The sequence below is a fragment of the Neolamprologus brichardi genome, chromosome 8 (assembly GCF_056152115.1).
Source record: "Neolamprologus brichardi isolate AB-2024 chromosome 8, ASM5615211v1, whole genome shotgun sequence".
Classification (NCBI taxonomy): domain Eukaryota; kingdom Metazoa; phylum Chordata; class Actinopteri; order Cichliformes; family Cichlidae; genus Neolamprologus; species Neolamprologus brichardi.
In genome coordinates this window covers 13,041,161-13,056,666 of record NC_142111.1, presented here as the reverse complement: position 1 = coordinate 13,056,666, position 15,506 = coordinate 13,041,161, and the positions used below count along the sequence as shown (strand labels likewise).

The 15,506-nt window shown below is 43.4% G+C and overlaps 1 protein-coding gene across 1 annotated transcript; it reads right to left on the bottom strand.

Moving 5' to 3' along the window:
• Positions 1-68: 68 nt before the first annotated feature.
• On the bottom strand, positions 69-14,672 carry LOC148101764 (IgGFc-binding protein-like). The gene is made up of 20 exons (XM_087845187.1): positions 14,648-14,672; positions 13,791-14,191; positions 13,127-13,703; positions 12,449-13,032; positions 11,779-12,331; positions 11,088-11,686; positions 10,758-10,915; positions 10,208-10,608; positions 9,839-10,035; positions 9,317-9,482; positions 6,939-7,339; positions 6,275-6,851; positions 5,597-6,180; positions 4,927-5,479; positions 4,236-4,834; positions 3,906-4,063; positions 3,356-3,756; positions 2,987-3,183; positions 2,465-2,630; positions 69-493 (listed from the first exon to the last, which is right to left on the bottom strand). Exons 1-20 carry the CDS (start codon positions 14,670-14,672, stop codon positions 69-71), a joined length of 7,722 nt encoding a protein of 2,573 aa, XP_087701313.1.
• Between the last annotated feature and the right edge of the window lie 834 nt (positions 14,673-15,506).

Sequence of the window (15,506 nt, the reverse complement as noted above, 5' to 3'; positions counted from 1 at the left end):
TTAACCTGTAAACAAAACCAGCAAATATATCAAGTGAGAAAAGTATATCTGGTCATGAAGTGTAGAATTTATCCAGAATCAAAATGACCAACCTTAGCCTGACCACGGCATCCTTTGACAAGCTCAATTGTGTCATTGTAGACATGCACTTTCACCAGTCGTGTCCAAGAGACTCGAGTACTGTCTCTGTGCTCATTTTTGCCTTCTACTCTGTAGTAGGGCCGTCCACTATTACATTCCTCAGAGAGAACATACGTGCAAGTGCCTTGAAAGTGAAACACTGTGTCATCAAAGGTGTAATAATGGGGATCACCGCTTATGGTGCAGGTTCCTCTTGGCACTGTCTGACAGGAGAACTGGAAGGAAGCTGGCTTGCAGATCTGTGAAAAGGAGCACGGCTCACTGCGGCACTGCAGGCCTGTTGAGGTACATGTGCACTTCTGTGCACAGGTCCTGTCACTCCAGAATGAAGCACCCAGCTGCACTAATTCACCTTAAAAAGAATAAAAGGAAATGTCCCTTATGCCTTGTGTTAAATGTCCAGACATTTACATTCATAAAGCTTTAGGAAAAAACTTTCAAACCTTACATTTTTTTCATGTACTGTCAAATAACAGCAGGAATTGCCTCAAGGCACTTTATATTGTAAACTAAAAGACCCTCAAATAACAGAGAGAACACTGCAACAATCCAACAATGCCTAACAGCAGTCTGAGATGTGCTCTGTTGGGAGGATACGGCACTATGATTTCATTAAGATAAGATGAGGCCTGATTGTTCAAGACCTATATGAGGAAAATAATTTGAATCTGGATTTAACAGGGAGCAAAAGAAGGGAAGCTAGTATAAGAGAAATATGTTCTTTCTTTTTAGTCCCTGTCCGTACTGCAGCATTTTGGATCAACTCAATGCTTTTCAGTGAGTTTTTGGGAAAATCTGATAATACAGACCGTTCTCACTCCCGAGGCGTAACATCCCGACGTTTTGTCACGTCCCATGGCGTTCCTGAGGAACGCGAAAGGTGACCTTCCGTGTTCTTATGGTACGCGCCGGGTTATGGATGAAATCAAGTGGAATGATGGTCCTGCGGTAATAGACGTTCCAGCCCTGTAGTCCAGCCCTAAACCTAACCTTATCCCTAACCATAACGTTATTCCTAATCTTAACCAGTACTTTAATGGCATGTGTAGGAATGTTTAGCTTATTTTAGAGTTTAGAAATGTGTTAACATAGAATGTAGAATTATTGTAGAGACGCTGACACTGCCCTCAATGTAATAAAGGCATGACTGTGTCATGAACTTAGGAGTAGATTGTAGGAGACCCCTCCCCCACTTGAACTGTGAAAGTAAGACAAAGAGGAGTTAATGCTGAGTGGAAATTCCCCAGAGGATACCTGGGTGGGGGTCTCAACATTTGTAACTGGATAACTGTGGTCTGAAAGGGAGATGGGTTTTTATGACCTCTAGGGAGTCACCTACACCCACAGTGTTTTAACTGTCACGGACACTCACTCACGTGCACACACATACAAACAGGTATGCGTACACAGTCACTCACGAGCACTCACATAGACACGCACATGTAGGCACTCACGTGCTCGTGCACATAGACACAGACACAGAGTTTGCAGCACACCGTGGGGGGGTTTTATGATGTGGTTGCCTCTATAAAGCTGGCTGTAACTAACAAAGGGGTGAAGATTTTGCAGAGGGACATCGGCCTCGTCTTCCCTTCTAGAAGTGCATGCTTAAATAAAGATGAATAAAGGTTTTGTGAAATACCTACCGAGTTCCGGTTCCGTCTCTGGATGCCTCGACGAATAAAAGAACCGGGGTAAAACTGCTTTTGTAACACATGAAATAGTGTTTTCCCAAGCGATGTTGAGAAAAAGAGCAAACATGTGTAGATTGAGACCAAACGGTTCTCATATTCCCTCATTTTTCCGATCTCGTCATTTAGGAACGTGTTGGGTGTCCAAAAACATAATATGTTGACGATTTGTCACGTAGCATAAAATGTTACGCTTTGAGAGTGAGAACGTGTTGGATAATAACGAATCACAGTAGGCCAGACTTTAAGTAATAAATGCATGAACTAATTTTTTGGCGTCACTCTGAAATAGGATTTTTCTAATTTTAGAGATACTGCATAAATGCAAGAAAGCCATTCTACTTATTTGTTTAATATGAGCACTGAAGGACATAACCTGGTCAAAAACAGCTCAAACATTTCTCTCCACTGGAGGCCACGGTAATCCCAGTCCGAGTGTGCATCTGGTTAGACATCATGTTTGTAAGAGTTTTATAGCTGAGTACAATAATCTTATCTTTATCTGAATTTGAAGCAAAAAATTGAAGATCATCCATGTCTTTATGTCTTTAAGACATTCCTACAGTTTAGTCTTATGGTTTCCTTGACAGAGCTGGAGATTATCTGCATAGCAGGGAAAATGTACACGATACCTTTGAAAGATACTGCGCAGGTGGTAGCATTGTAACAGCCCAGCTGGCCGTCTCTGATGGAGCACTGCTGTTCAGGAGTGCAAGATGAGGCAGAACATCGCAGGTCATTTGGAGCGTGACATTCACATCTCTGGGAGCAACCGTCTGTCCAGAAGGACTGGCCAGCCTGTGAACCACACCACACCAAATCATAGCCAAATTGATACAACAAATATAGTTCTTAAAATACCATTTTGAAGGATTTTGTTTTCATTAATTGTAGGAATGAAGTGGCAATTATTTGCTATATCTCTAGTTTTTATCTTCCTGTTTCCACCTTGTTACCTCAATATTACCACATTATTACTGAGCTATAATAGACTCTGTTGTTTGTTTAAAATATATTTCTGAATTTTAAGCTTTGTCACAGTCCAAAACACTTCACGAAGCTTTCTAAATGTAAGAAGGGCAAGTCTGCTGATTCTGCTGATTTGAAGGGAATTACTTCAAAGAGTATTTACTATTGACTTTAATATGTCTTACATCATAGTAGAATCCATCATATTGGCAGCCACAGCTTTCCACTGGGACACACCTGGTCCCACTCTTGATGAAGCCTTCATCACAGAAACATCCCTCAGAGCAGAACTGCTCACAGGTTTCATCAATGCTACTGGCACAGGTGTGGCCACAGTCAGTACCGCACAGCTCATAATGGCTGTTGGCTGGACAGTCCAGTGCTTAATAAGTGAGAAACGTGACAAATGGCACTAGTCAGACATACCACTTTAAATGTAATACAGTGTGGATATAGTGAGTATTGTAAAATTATTGGACATTTTATTTCTGAAGTGGTTAGCAAATTTCTTGTACATTTAGATATAAATAAAATATAATGACATGTTGACTCACTGCAGGTGGTGTTCTCTCTCCAGGGATAGATTCGAACATTAGCAGACTGACAGGCACTGACATATGATTCAATGGCACTGCACAAGAGATCGTGGCCTTGATTTCCTGACAAACATACATCAAACACGCAGTCGTTGAAATATGGTGCCGGGTCCACCTCCTCGTGGCAGAAACTGAAGGGCCCATCAGCTGCCTGTATCACCTCACACTGATCTCTAGCAGGCTGTTCATTGGCACACTGTGGACAGGAGGAGCCACAGCCATCATTGCACGTGTAGTTGCCTGGCACCTTCCAGGATCTCCCAAACTCATCTGGAGATGTGACTATCGTTCCAGATGGTGTGTGAAATTCATCATTTGGATTTCCATTGAAATTTCCACAAAGTCCGCATATTTTTTCTCTGTTGATGACAACAGTTAGCAATAGTTCTTGTGTTAGTTTCATAAGGATAAATTATTAGTGAATAAATTATTTATATAGCTGGGATTATCCTGTTTTTAAAGCATGTCAAACAATAATTACTGCAGCTTTGATGGGTGGGAATTGTACCTGTAATTTGGTGGTACGGAGATAAACACTGCACTATATCCATTATAGGTAACACTCAAGCCAAAATTAGTGCTGACAAGTATACGAGATCCTGTTGCGTAGATAGAAACGTTACCTTCATTCAAGACAATAGGTAAATTTCTAGTTACTCCATTCACCTAGAAGAGATAAGCAAAGAAAATCAGTGGGTAGTTTTTCTACTTTTTAATTGTTATTTTTTTCATTCACAGCAGTAAAAATATCCCTAAAATATATGTAGCTGCCATTTACTTCATACACCTGAAATTGTTCATAACAATCATCGAATGAGAACTATCACTAACTACTTACTTGTACCAAACCTCTTCTGTCCCTTGAGATATGCACGTCGTAGCCCCAGACATTCACAAAAACTTCAGCTACTATTGAAAGTGGAAGCCCATTCAATGCCTCATTCTTAGCTTCCACGGAAAACTGATTGAGCTCATCAGTGGCATTACATAGGGTCACCAGAACATAGCGACAGGTTCCTTGGAAGTCATAGGCCTTACGATCAAAGGTGATGTAGTGAGGGTCTCCAGTAGCAGAGCAGGTGCCATGAGGGTTGGGATGGCAGCCAAACTCGCCCTCCACCACACGGCAGGACTCCCGGGGCCCACAGGAGTTGGGAGTACAGTGGACATTCCCTGTAGCGCCGTTACAGGTACACAAGCTCTGACATTCTTCACCATCCCAGAACTGCTCACCACCTTGGTGATAGCGTCCTTGATGATAGCATCCACAAGATGTTGGTGGAACGCACTGGTCACCATTGAGGATAAAACCATTGTTACACTGACAGCCCTCCTGGCACACAGTATCACAAGTGAAGGGGAAAGAGAGGCTGGGGCAAGCAGAAGGACAAGAGGTTCCACAGAGTTCATAATGGCTGTTTGATGGGCAGGTTAGTGCTGGAGAAAAACAAACAGGTTAACATAAAAAAGCATTTTTAAACATTTGGAGATCATGGCTAGAATTAATTCAAAAACAGTTGAATGCTTACCACAGCCAGTTGCATTTCTCCATTGTCCTAAGGCAACACCCTTCTGTTGACACATTAGTGCATAATCTCGTAGGACGCCACACAGAGTTGATGCTGGATTGTTAGAGCCCCCCATGATCTCCACACATACATCCACCTGCCGCCTTGGGTCGACCACAGACCAACAGGGTACAAATGGCCCATCTGGTGAGCTGAGAATGCCACAGTACTCACTAGAATTGTAATTAGTTGTAGAATTTTGGTTCATGCTTTCCACGCAGTGAGCAGCCAGAGAACCATCTCGCCAACTGTCTCCAAAGTCCTGAGAACTGTTGACCAGGACACCGTTGGGTGTATTGAAGTCATCATGTGGATGACCATTGTAATTACCACAGAGTCCACCCAGTGAACCATTGTAGACACCAGGAGCAGTGACACGGACAAAGTGAGGCCAGACTGTCTGCACAGTTACACCAAAGGAGGTGCGAATGATGACACTGTAAATGCTGCTGTGGAAGATCTGGATTCGGTTGGATGTAGTGCTGAAAGGTAGCCTGATCAGCTGACCGTTAACCTGCAGGATCATCCAGTTTTTTGCAGTTAACAAGACTTAAACAGTATTGTGTCCGTGTACACATAAAAAAATATTAAAGGAAGAACATAATTTTAAGTAAGTGTTCCATTCACTTACCTTCACTTTACTGTTATTTGCCATCTCCATAGATACGTGTATCCCCTCTGCTTCAAAATGCAGAATTCGTGCAAAACCTTGCTGGCCTCTTGGCACTTTTTCTGCTGTCACCATGAAGTGTGGGTGACTGGACAGTCCCATAACTTTGGCAAGTGTCAATCGACACGCCCCAGGATAATGGTATGTCAGTCCATCAAATGTCTGATATGACCCCGGGCCTCTGATCCAGCATGTTTCATAGCTATTTGGTCTGCATCCTCTTTCTCCATCCTCCACCCTGCATGGTTCAAGTGGGCCACAACCATGAGAGTGGCAAGTCATGGAGCCATAACTGCAGCTACAACGTCTCCCACAGTCTTCGTCTAGTATTACAGTTTGTCCAGAGCGATAGTAACGGCCCTCAAAGCTGCAGCCACACTCAGCATGAGGGACGCAGACCCCACCACTGAGGATGTAGCCTGAATCACAGATGCAGCTTTCCTGGGGAGGTAGAGGGCAGTTATGGGTAGAGTTGGGATTAACACAGGTAGGTGGACATCCTGTGCCTTCAGACTCAAAGTGGCTGTTGGCTGGACATGGGATTTCTAGGAATAACAGAACAACATCGATATTTACATCGGTGGAATTTTAATACAATAATATTTTGAAATAATGCAAAAAAAAAAGTGATTAACATACCACAAAAGCCAGGTGTCCTCCAACTTGGTAGCTGAATAGCACTTTGTTGACACTGACTTGCATACACACTTAGGGCTTGACAGAGAATAGGTCGGTACCCTCCTCCTACACACAGATCATACACACAACTGTCCACAAAGGACTGTGGAGGAAGTTGTTGATGGCAAGGCGTGAAAGGTCCAGAACTACTGCTGAGGATACCACAGTGGTCAGTGTTGCTGTACAATGCTGTCTCTTCTACAGTGCAAACAGCACAGTCCAGACCTCCGCACTGTGGCCCACAGCTAGGCTCATCATCCCCAGATGCTTGCCAGCTGTTAGCAAAAACCACATCAGAGCTCACAACCTCACCGTCACGAGTTTGAAAGTCATCTCTACCAATGCCATTGAAGTTTCCACAAAGACCGCATGTACCATTCTGGTAAGTGTAGGGCAAGCTGATCTGGACATAATGATTTGTGTCATAAGACACCACTAAACCAAAGTCAGTGCTGACGACCACAGAAAAACCTGACTCATAAACCTGCACGGTGCCATTGCTAAGGGAGAATGGAGTGGATGCAAAGCTCCCGTTAACCTGTAAACAAAACCAGCAAATATATCAAGTGAGAAAAGTATATCTGGTCATGAAGTGTAGAATTTATCCAGAATCAAAATGACCAACCTTAGCCTGACCACGGCATCCTTTGACAAGCTCAATTGTGTCATTGTAGACATGCACTTTCACCAGTCGTGTCCAAGAGACTCGAGTACTGTCTCTGTGCTCATTTTTGCCTTCTACTCTGTAGTAGGGCCGTCCACTATTACATTGCTCAGAGAGAACATACGTGCAAGTGCCTTGAAAGTGAAACACTGTGTCATCAAAGGTGTAGTAATGGGGATCACCGCTTATGGTGCAGGTTCCTCTTGGCACTGTCTGACAGGAGAACTGGAAGGAAGCTGGCTTGCAGATCTGTGAAAAGGAGCACGGCTCACTGCGGCACTGCAGACCTGTTGAGGTACATGTGCACTTCTGTGCACAGGTCCTGTCACTCCAGAATGAAGCACCCAGCTGCACTAATTCACCTTAAAAAGAACAAAAGGAAATATCCCTTATGCCTTGTGTTAAATGTCCAGACATTTACATTCATAAAGCTTTAGGAAAAAACTTTCAAACCTTACATTTTTTTCATGTACTGTCAAATAACAGCAGGAATTGCCTCAAGGCACTTTATATTGTAAACTAAAGACCCTCAAATAATAGAGAGAACACTGCAACAATCCAACAATGCCTAACAGCAGTCTGAGATGTGCTCTGTTGGGAGGATACGGCACTATGATTTCATTAAGATAAGATGAGGCCTGATTGTTCAAGACCTATATGAGGAAAATAATTTGAATCTGGATTTAACAGGGAGCAAAAGAAGGGAAGCTAGTATAAGAGAAATATGTTCTTTCTTTTTAGTCCCTTTCCGTACTGCAGCATTTTGGATCAACTCAATGCTTTTCAGTGAGTTTTTGGGAAAATCTGATAATACAGACCGTTCTCACTCCCGAGGCGTAACATCCCGACGTTTTGTCACGTTCCATGGCGTTCCTGAGGAACGCGAAAGGTGACCTTCCGTGTTCTTATGGTACGCGCCGGGTTATGGATGAAATCAAATGGAATGATGGTCCTGCGGTAATAGACGTTCCAGCCCTGTAGTCCAGCCCTAAACCTAACCTTATCCCTAACCATAACGTTATTCCTAATCTTAACCAGTACTTTAATGGCATGTGTAGGAATGTTTAGCTTATTTTAGAGTTTAGAAATGTGTTAACATAGAATGTAGAATTATTGTAGAGACGCTGACACTGCCCTCAATGTAATAAAGGCATGACTGTGTCATGAACTTAGGAGTAGATTGTAGGAGACCCCTCCCCCACTTGAACTGTGAAAGTAAGACAAAGAGGAGTTAATGCTGAGTGGAAATTCCCCAGAGGATACCTGGGTGGGGTCTCAACATTTGTAACTGGATAACTGTGGTCTGAAAGGGAGATGGGTTTTTATGACCTCTAGGGAGTCACCTACACCCACAGTGTTTTAACTGTCACGGACACTCACTCACGTGCACACACATACACACAGGTATGCGTACACAGTCACTCACGAGCACTCACATAGACACGCGGGAACACGCACATGTAGGCACTCACGTGCTCGTGCACATAGACACAGACAGAGTTTGCAGCACACCGTGGGGGGGTTTTATGATGGGGTCGCCTCTATAAAGCTGGCTGTAACTAACAAAGGGGTGAAGATTTTGCAGAGGGACATCGGCCTCGTCTTCCCTTCTAGAAGTGCATGCTTAAATAAAGATGAATAAAGGTTTTGTGAAATAACTACTGAGTTCCGGTTCCGTCTCTGGATGCCTCGACGAATAAAAGAACAGGGGTAAAACTGCTTTTGTAACACATGAAATAGTGTTTTCCCAAGCGATGTTGAGAAAAAGAGCAAACATGTGTAGATTGAGACCAAACGGTTCTCATATTCCCTCATTTTTCCGATCTCGTCATTTAGGAACGTGTTGGGTGTCCAAAAACATAATATGTTGACGATTTGTCACGTAGCATAAAATGTTACGCTTTGAGAGTGAGAACGTGTTGGATAATAACGAATCACAGTAGGCCAGACTTTAAGTAATAAATGCATGAACTAATTTTTTGGCGTCACTCTGAAATAGGATTTTTCTAATTTTAGAGATACTGCATAAATGCAAGAAAGCCATTCTACTTATTTGTTTAATATGAGCACTGAAGGACATAACCTGGTCAAAAACAGCTCAAACATTTCTCTCCACTGGAGGCCACGGTAATCCCAGTCCGAGTGTGCATCTGGTTAGACATCATGTTTGTAAGAGTTTTATAGCTGAGTACAATAATCTTATCTTTATCTGAATTTGAAGCAGAAAATTGAAGATCATCCATGTCTTTATGTCTTTAAGACATTCCTACAGTTTAGTCTTATGGTTTCCTTGACATAGCTGGAGATCATCTGCATAGCAGGGAAAATGTACACGATACCTTTGAAAGATACTGCGCAGGTGGTAGCATTGTAACAGCCCAGCTGGCCGTCTCTGATGGAGCACTGCTGTTCAGGAGTGCAAGATGAGGCAGAACATCGCAGGTCATTTGGAGCGTGACATTCACATCTCTGGGAGCAACCGTCTGTCCAGAAGGACTCGCCAGCCTGTGAACCACACCACACCAAATCATAGCCAAATTGACACAACAAATATAGTTCTTAAAATACCATTTTGAAGGATTTTGTTTTCATTAATTGTAGGAATGAAGTGGCAATTATTTGCTATATCTCTAGTTTTTATCTTCCTGTTTCCACCTTGTTACCTCAATATTACCACATTATTACTGAGCTATAATAGACTCTGTTGTTTGTTTAAAATATATTTCTGAATTTTAAGCTTTGTCACAGTCCAAAACACTCCACGAAGCTTTCTAAATGTAAGAAGGGCAAGTCTGCTGATTCTGCTGATTTGAAGGGAATTACTTCAAAGAGTATTTACTATTGACTTTAATATGTCTTACATCATAGTAGAATCCATCATATTGGCAGCCACAGCTTTCCACTGGGACACACCTGGTCCCACTCTTGATGAAGCCTTCATCACAGAAACATCCCTCAGAGCAGAACTGCTCACAGGTTTCATCAATGCTACTGGCACAGGTGTGGCCACAGTCAGTACCGCACAGCTCATAATGGCTGTTGGCTGGACAGTCCAGTGCTTAATAAGTGAGAAACGTGACAAATGGCACTAGTCAGACATACCACTTTAAATGTAATACAGTGTGGATATAGTGAGTATTGTAAAATTATTGGACATTTTATTTCTGAAGTGGTTAGCAAATTTCTTGTACATTTAGATATAAATAAAATATAATGACATGTTGACTCACTGCAGGTGGTGTTCTCTCTCCAGGGATAGATTCGAACATTAGCAGACTGACAGGCACTGACATATGATTCAATGGCACTGCACAAGAGATCGTGGCCTTGATTTCCTGACAAACATACATCAAACACGCAGTCGTTGAAATATGGTGCCGGGTCCACCTCCTCGTGGCAGAAACTGAAGGGCCCATCAGCTGCCTGTATCACCTCACACTGATCTCTAGCAGGCTGTTCATTGGCACACTGTGGACAGGAGGAGCCACAGCCATCATTGCACGTGTAGTTGCCTGGCACCTTCCAGGATCTCCCAAACTCATCTGGAGATGTGACTATCGTTCCAGATGGTGTGTGAAATTCATCATTTGGATTTCCATTGAAATTTCCACAAAGTCCGCATATTTTTTCTCTGTTGATGACAACAGTTAGCAATAGTTCTTGTGTTAGTTTCATAAGGATAAATTATTAGTGAATAAATTATTTATATAGCTGGGATTATCCTGTTTTTAAAGCATGTCAAACAATAATTACTGCAGCTTTGATGGGTGGGAATTGTACCTGTAATTTGGTGGTACGGAGATAAACACTGCACTATATCCATTATAGGTAACACTCAAGCCAAAATTAGTGCTGACAAGTATACGAGATCCTGTTGCGTAGATAGAAACGTTACCTTCATTCAAGACAATAGGTAAATTTCTAGTTACTCCATTCACCTAGAAGAGATAAGCAAAGAAAATCAGTGGGTAGTTTTTCTACTTTTTAATTGTTATTTTTTTCATTCACAGCAGTAAAAATATCCCTAAAATATATGTAGCTGCCATTTACTTCATACACCTGAAATTGTTCATAACAATCATCGAATGAGAACTATCACTAACTACTTACTTGTACCAAACCTCTTCTGTCCCTTGAGATATGCACGTCGTAGCCCCAGACATTCACAAAAACTTCAGCTACTATTGAAAGTGGAAGCCCATTCAATGCCTCATTCTTAGCTTCCACGGAAAACTGATTGAGCTCATCAGTGGCATTACATAGGGTCACCAGAACATAGCGACAGGTTCCTTGGAAGTCATAGGCCTTACGATCAAAGGTGATGTAGTGAGGGTCTCCAGTAGCAGAGCAGGTGCCATGAGGGTTGGGATGGCAGCCAAACTCGCCCTCCACCACACGGCAGGACTCCCGGGGCCCACAGGAGTTGGGAGTACAGTGGACATTCCCTGTAGCGCCGTTACAGGTACACAAGCTCTGACATTCTTCACCATCCCAGAACTGCTCACCACCTTGGTGATAGCGTCCTTGATGATAGCATCCACAAGATGTTGGTGGAACGCACTGGTCACCATTGAGGATAAAACCATTGTTACACTGACAGCCCTCCTGGCACACAGTATCACAAGTGAAGGGGAAAGAGAGGCTGGGGCAAGCAGAAGGACAAGAGGTTCCACAGAGTTCATAATGGCTGTTTGATGGGCAGGTTAGTGCTGGAGAAAAACAAACAGGTTAACATAAAAAAGCATTTTTAAACATTTGGAGATCATGGCTAGAATTAATTCAAAAACAGTTGAATGCTTACCACAGCCAGTTGCATTTCTCCATTGTCCTAAGGCAACACCCTTCTGTTGACACATTAGTGCATAATCTCGTAGGACGCCACACAGAGTTGATGCTGGATTGTTAGAGCCCCCCATGATCTCCACACATACATCCACCTGCCGCCTTGGGTCGACCACAGACCAACAGGGTACAAATGGCCCATCTGGTGAGCTGAGAATGCCACAGTACTCACTAGAATTGTAATTAGTTGTAGAATTTTGGTTCATGCTTTCCACGCAGTGAGCAGCCAGAGAACCATCTCGCCAACTGTCTCCAAAGTCCTGAGAACTGTTGACCAGGACACCGTTGGGTGTATTGAAGTCATCATGTGGATGACCATTGTAATTACCACAGAGTCCACCCAGTGAACCATTGTAGACACCAGGAGCAGTGACACGGACAAAGTGAGGCCAGACTGTCTGCACAGTTACACCAAAGGAGGTGCGAATGATGACACTGTAAATGCTGCTGTGGAAGATCTGGATTCGGTTGGATGTAGTGCTGAAAGGTAGCCTGATCAGCTGACCGTTAACCTGCAGGATCATCCAGTTTTTTGCAGTTAACAAGACTTAAACAGTATTGTGTCCGTGTACACATAAAAAAATATTAAAGGAAGAACATAATTTTAAGTAAGTGTTCCATTCACTTACCTTCACTTTACTGTTATTTGCCATCTCCATAGATACGTGTATCCCCTCTGCTTCAAAATGCAGAATTCGTGCAAAACCTTGCTGGCCTCTTGGCACTTTTTCTGCTGTCACCATGAAGTGTGGGTGACTGGACAGTCCCATAACTTTGGCAAGTGTCAATCGACACGCCCCAGGATAATGGTATGTCAGTCCATCAAATGTCTGATATGACCCCGGGCCTCTGATCCAGCATGTTTCATAGCTATTTGGTCTGCATCCTCTTTCTCCATCCTCCACCCTGCATGGTTCAAGTGGGCCACAACCATGAGAGTGGCAAGTCATGGAGCCATAACTGCAGCTACAACGTCTCCCACAGTCTTCGTCTAGTATTACAGTTTGTCCAGAGCGGTAGTAACGGCCCTCAAAGCTGCAGCCACACTCAGCATGAGGGACGCAGACCCCACCACTGAGGATGTAGCCTGAATCACAGATGCAGCTTTCCTGGGGAGGTAGAGGGCAGTTATGGGTAGAGTTGGGATTAACACAGGTAGGTGGACATCCTGTGCCTTCAGACTCAAAGTGGCTGTTGGCTGGACATGGGATTTCTAGGAATAACAGAACAACATCGATATTTACATCGGTGGAATTTTAATACAATAATATTTTGAAATAATGCAAAAAAAAAAGTGATTAACATACCACAAAAGCCAGGTGTCCTCCAACTTGGTAGCTGAATAGCACTTTGTTGACACTGACTTGCATACACACTTAGGGCTTGACAGAGAATAGGTCGGTACCCTCCTCCTACACACAGATCATACACACAACTGTCCACAAAGGACTGTGGAGGAAGTTGTTGATGGCAAGGCGTGAAAGGTCCAGAACTACTGCTGAGGATACCACAGTGGTCAGTGTTGCTGTACAATGCTGTCTCTTCTACAGTGCAAACAGCACAGTCCAGACCTCCGCACTGTGGCCCACAGCTAGGCTCATCATCCCCAGATGCTTGCCAGCTGTTAGCAAAAACCACATCAGAGCTCACAACCTCACCGTCACGAGTTTGAAAGTCATCTCTACCAATGCCATTGAAGTTTCCACAAAGACCGCATGTACCATTCTGGTAAGTGTAGGGCAAGCTGATCTGGACATAATGATTTGTGTCATAAGACACCACTAAACCAAAGTCAGTGCTGACGACCACAGAAAAACCTGACTCATAAACCTGCACGGTGCCATTGCTAAGGGAGAATGGAGTGGATGCAAAGCTCCCGTTAACCTGTAAACAAAACCAGCAAATATATCAAGTGAGAAAAGTATATCTGGTCATGAAGTGTAGAATTTATCCAGAATCAAAATGACCAACCTTAGCCTGACCACGGCATCCTTTGACAAGCTCAATTGTGTCATTGTAGACATGCACTTTCACCAGTCGTGTCCAAGAGACTCGAGTACTGTCTCTGTGCTCATTTTTGCCTTCTACTCTGTAGTAGGGCCGTCCACTATTACATTGCTCAGAGAGAACATACGTGCAAGTGCCTTGAAAGTGAAACACTGTGTCATCAAAGGTGTAGTAATGGGGATCACCGCTTATGGTGCAGGTTCCTCTTGGCAATGTCTGACAGGAGAACTGGAAGGAAGCTGGCTTGCAGATCTGTGAAAAGGAGCACGGCTCACTGCGGCACTGCAGACCTGTTGAGGTACATGTGCACTTCTGTGCACAGGTCCTGTCACTCCAGAATGAAGCACCCAGCTGCACTAATTCACCTTAAAAAGAACAAAAGGAAATATCCCTTATGCCTTGTGTTAAATGTCCAGACATTTACATTCATAAAGCTTTAGGAAAAAACTTTCAAACCTTACATTTTTTTCATGTACTGTCAAATAACAGCAGGAATTGCCTCAAGGCACTTTATATTGTAAACTAAAGACCCTCAAATAATAGAGAGAACACTGCAACAATCCAACAATGCCTAACAGCAGTCTGAGATGTGCTCTGTTGGGAGGATACGGCACTATGATTTCATTAAGATAAGATGAGGCCTGATTGTTCAAGACCTATATGAGGAAAATAATTTGAATCTGGATTTAACAGGGAGCAAAAGAAGGGAAGCTAGTATAAGAGAAATATGTTCTTTCTTTTTAGTCCCTGTCCGTACTGCAGCATTTTGGATCAACTCAATGCTTTTCAGTGAGTTTTTGGGAAAATCTGATAATACAGACCGTTCTCACTCCCGAGGCGTAACATCCCGACGTTTTGTCACGTTCCATGGCGTTCCTGAGGAACGCGAAAGGTGACCTTCCGTGTTCTTATGGTACGCGCCGGGTTATGGATGAAATCAAATGGAATGATGGTCCTGCGGTAATAGACGTTCCAGCCCTGTAGTCCAGCCCTAAACCTAACCTTATCCCTAACCATAACGTTATTCCTAATCTTAACCAGTACTTTAATGGCATGTGTAGGAATGTTTAGCTTATTTTAGAGTTTAGAAATGTGTTAACATAGAATGTAGAATTATTGTAGAGACGCTGACACTGCCCTCAATGTAATAAAGGCATGACTGTGTCATGAACTTAGGAGTAGATTGTAGGAGACCCCTCCCCCACTTGAACTGTGAAAGTAAGACAAAGAGGAGTTAATGCTGAGTGGAAATTCCCCAGAGGATACCTGGGTGGGGTCTCAACATTTGTAACTGGATAACTGTGGTCTGAAAGGGAGATGGGTTTTTATGACCTCTAGGGAGTCACCTACACCCACAGTGTTTTAACTGTCACGGACACTCACTCACGTGCACACACATACACACAGGTATGCGTACACAGTCACTCACGAGCACTCACATAGACACGCGGGAACACGCACATGTAGGCACTCACGTGCTCGTGCACATAGACACAGACAGAGTTTGCAGCACACCGTGGGGGGGTTTTATGATGGGGTCGCCTCTATAAAGCTGGCTGTAACTAACAAAGGGGTGAAGATTTTGCAGAGGGACATCGGCCTCGTCTTCCCTTCTAGAAGTGCATGCTTAAATAAAGATGAATAAAGGTTTTGTGAAATAACTACTGAGTTCCGGTTCCG

Excerpts from the sequence above, each read along its gene's own strand:
- LOC148101764 (XM_087845187.1), bottom strand. The coding sequence starts at position 14,672 with ATGTTACGCCTCGGGAGTGAGAACG. Across the intron at positions 7,340-9,316 it reads CTGCGCAGTATCTTTCAAAG|GTGAATTAGTGCAGCTGGGT; the intron begins GTATCGTGTACA and ends GTTCTTTTTAAG. Across the intron at positions 6,852-6,938 it reads GATGCCGTGGTCAGGCTAAG|GTTAACGGGAGCTTTGCATC; the intron begins GTTGGTCATTTT and ends TTTTGTTTACAG.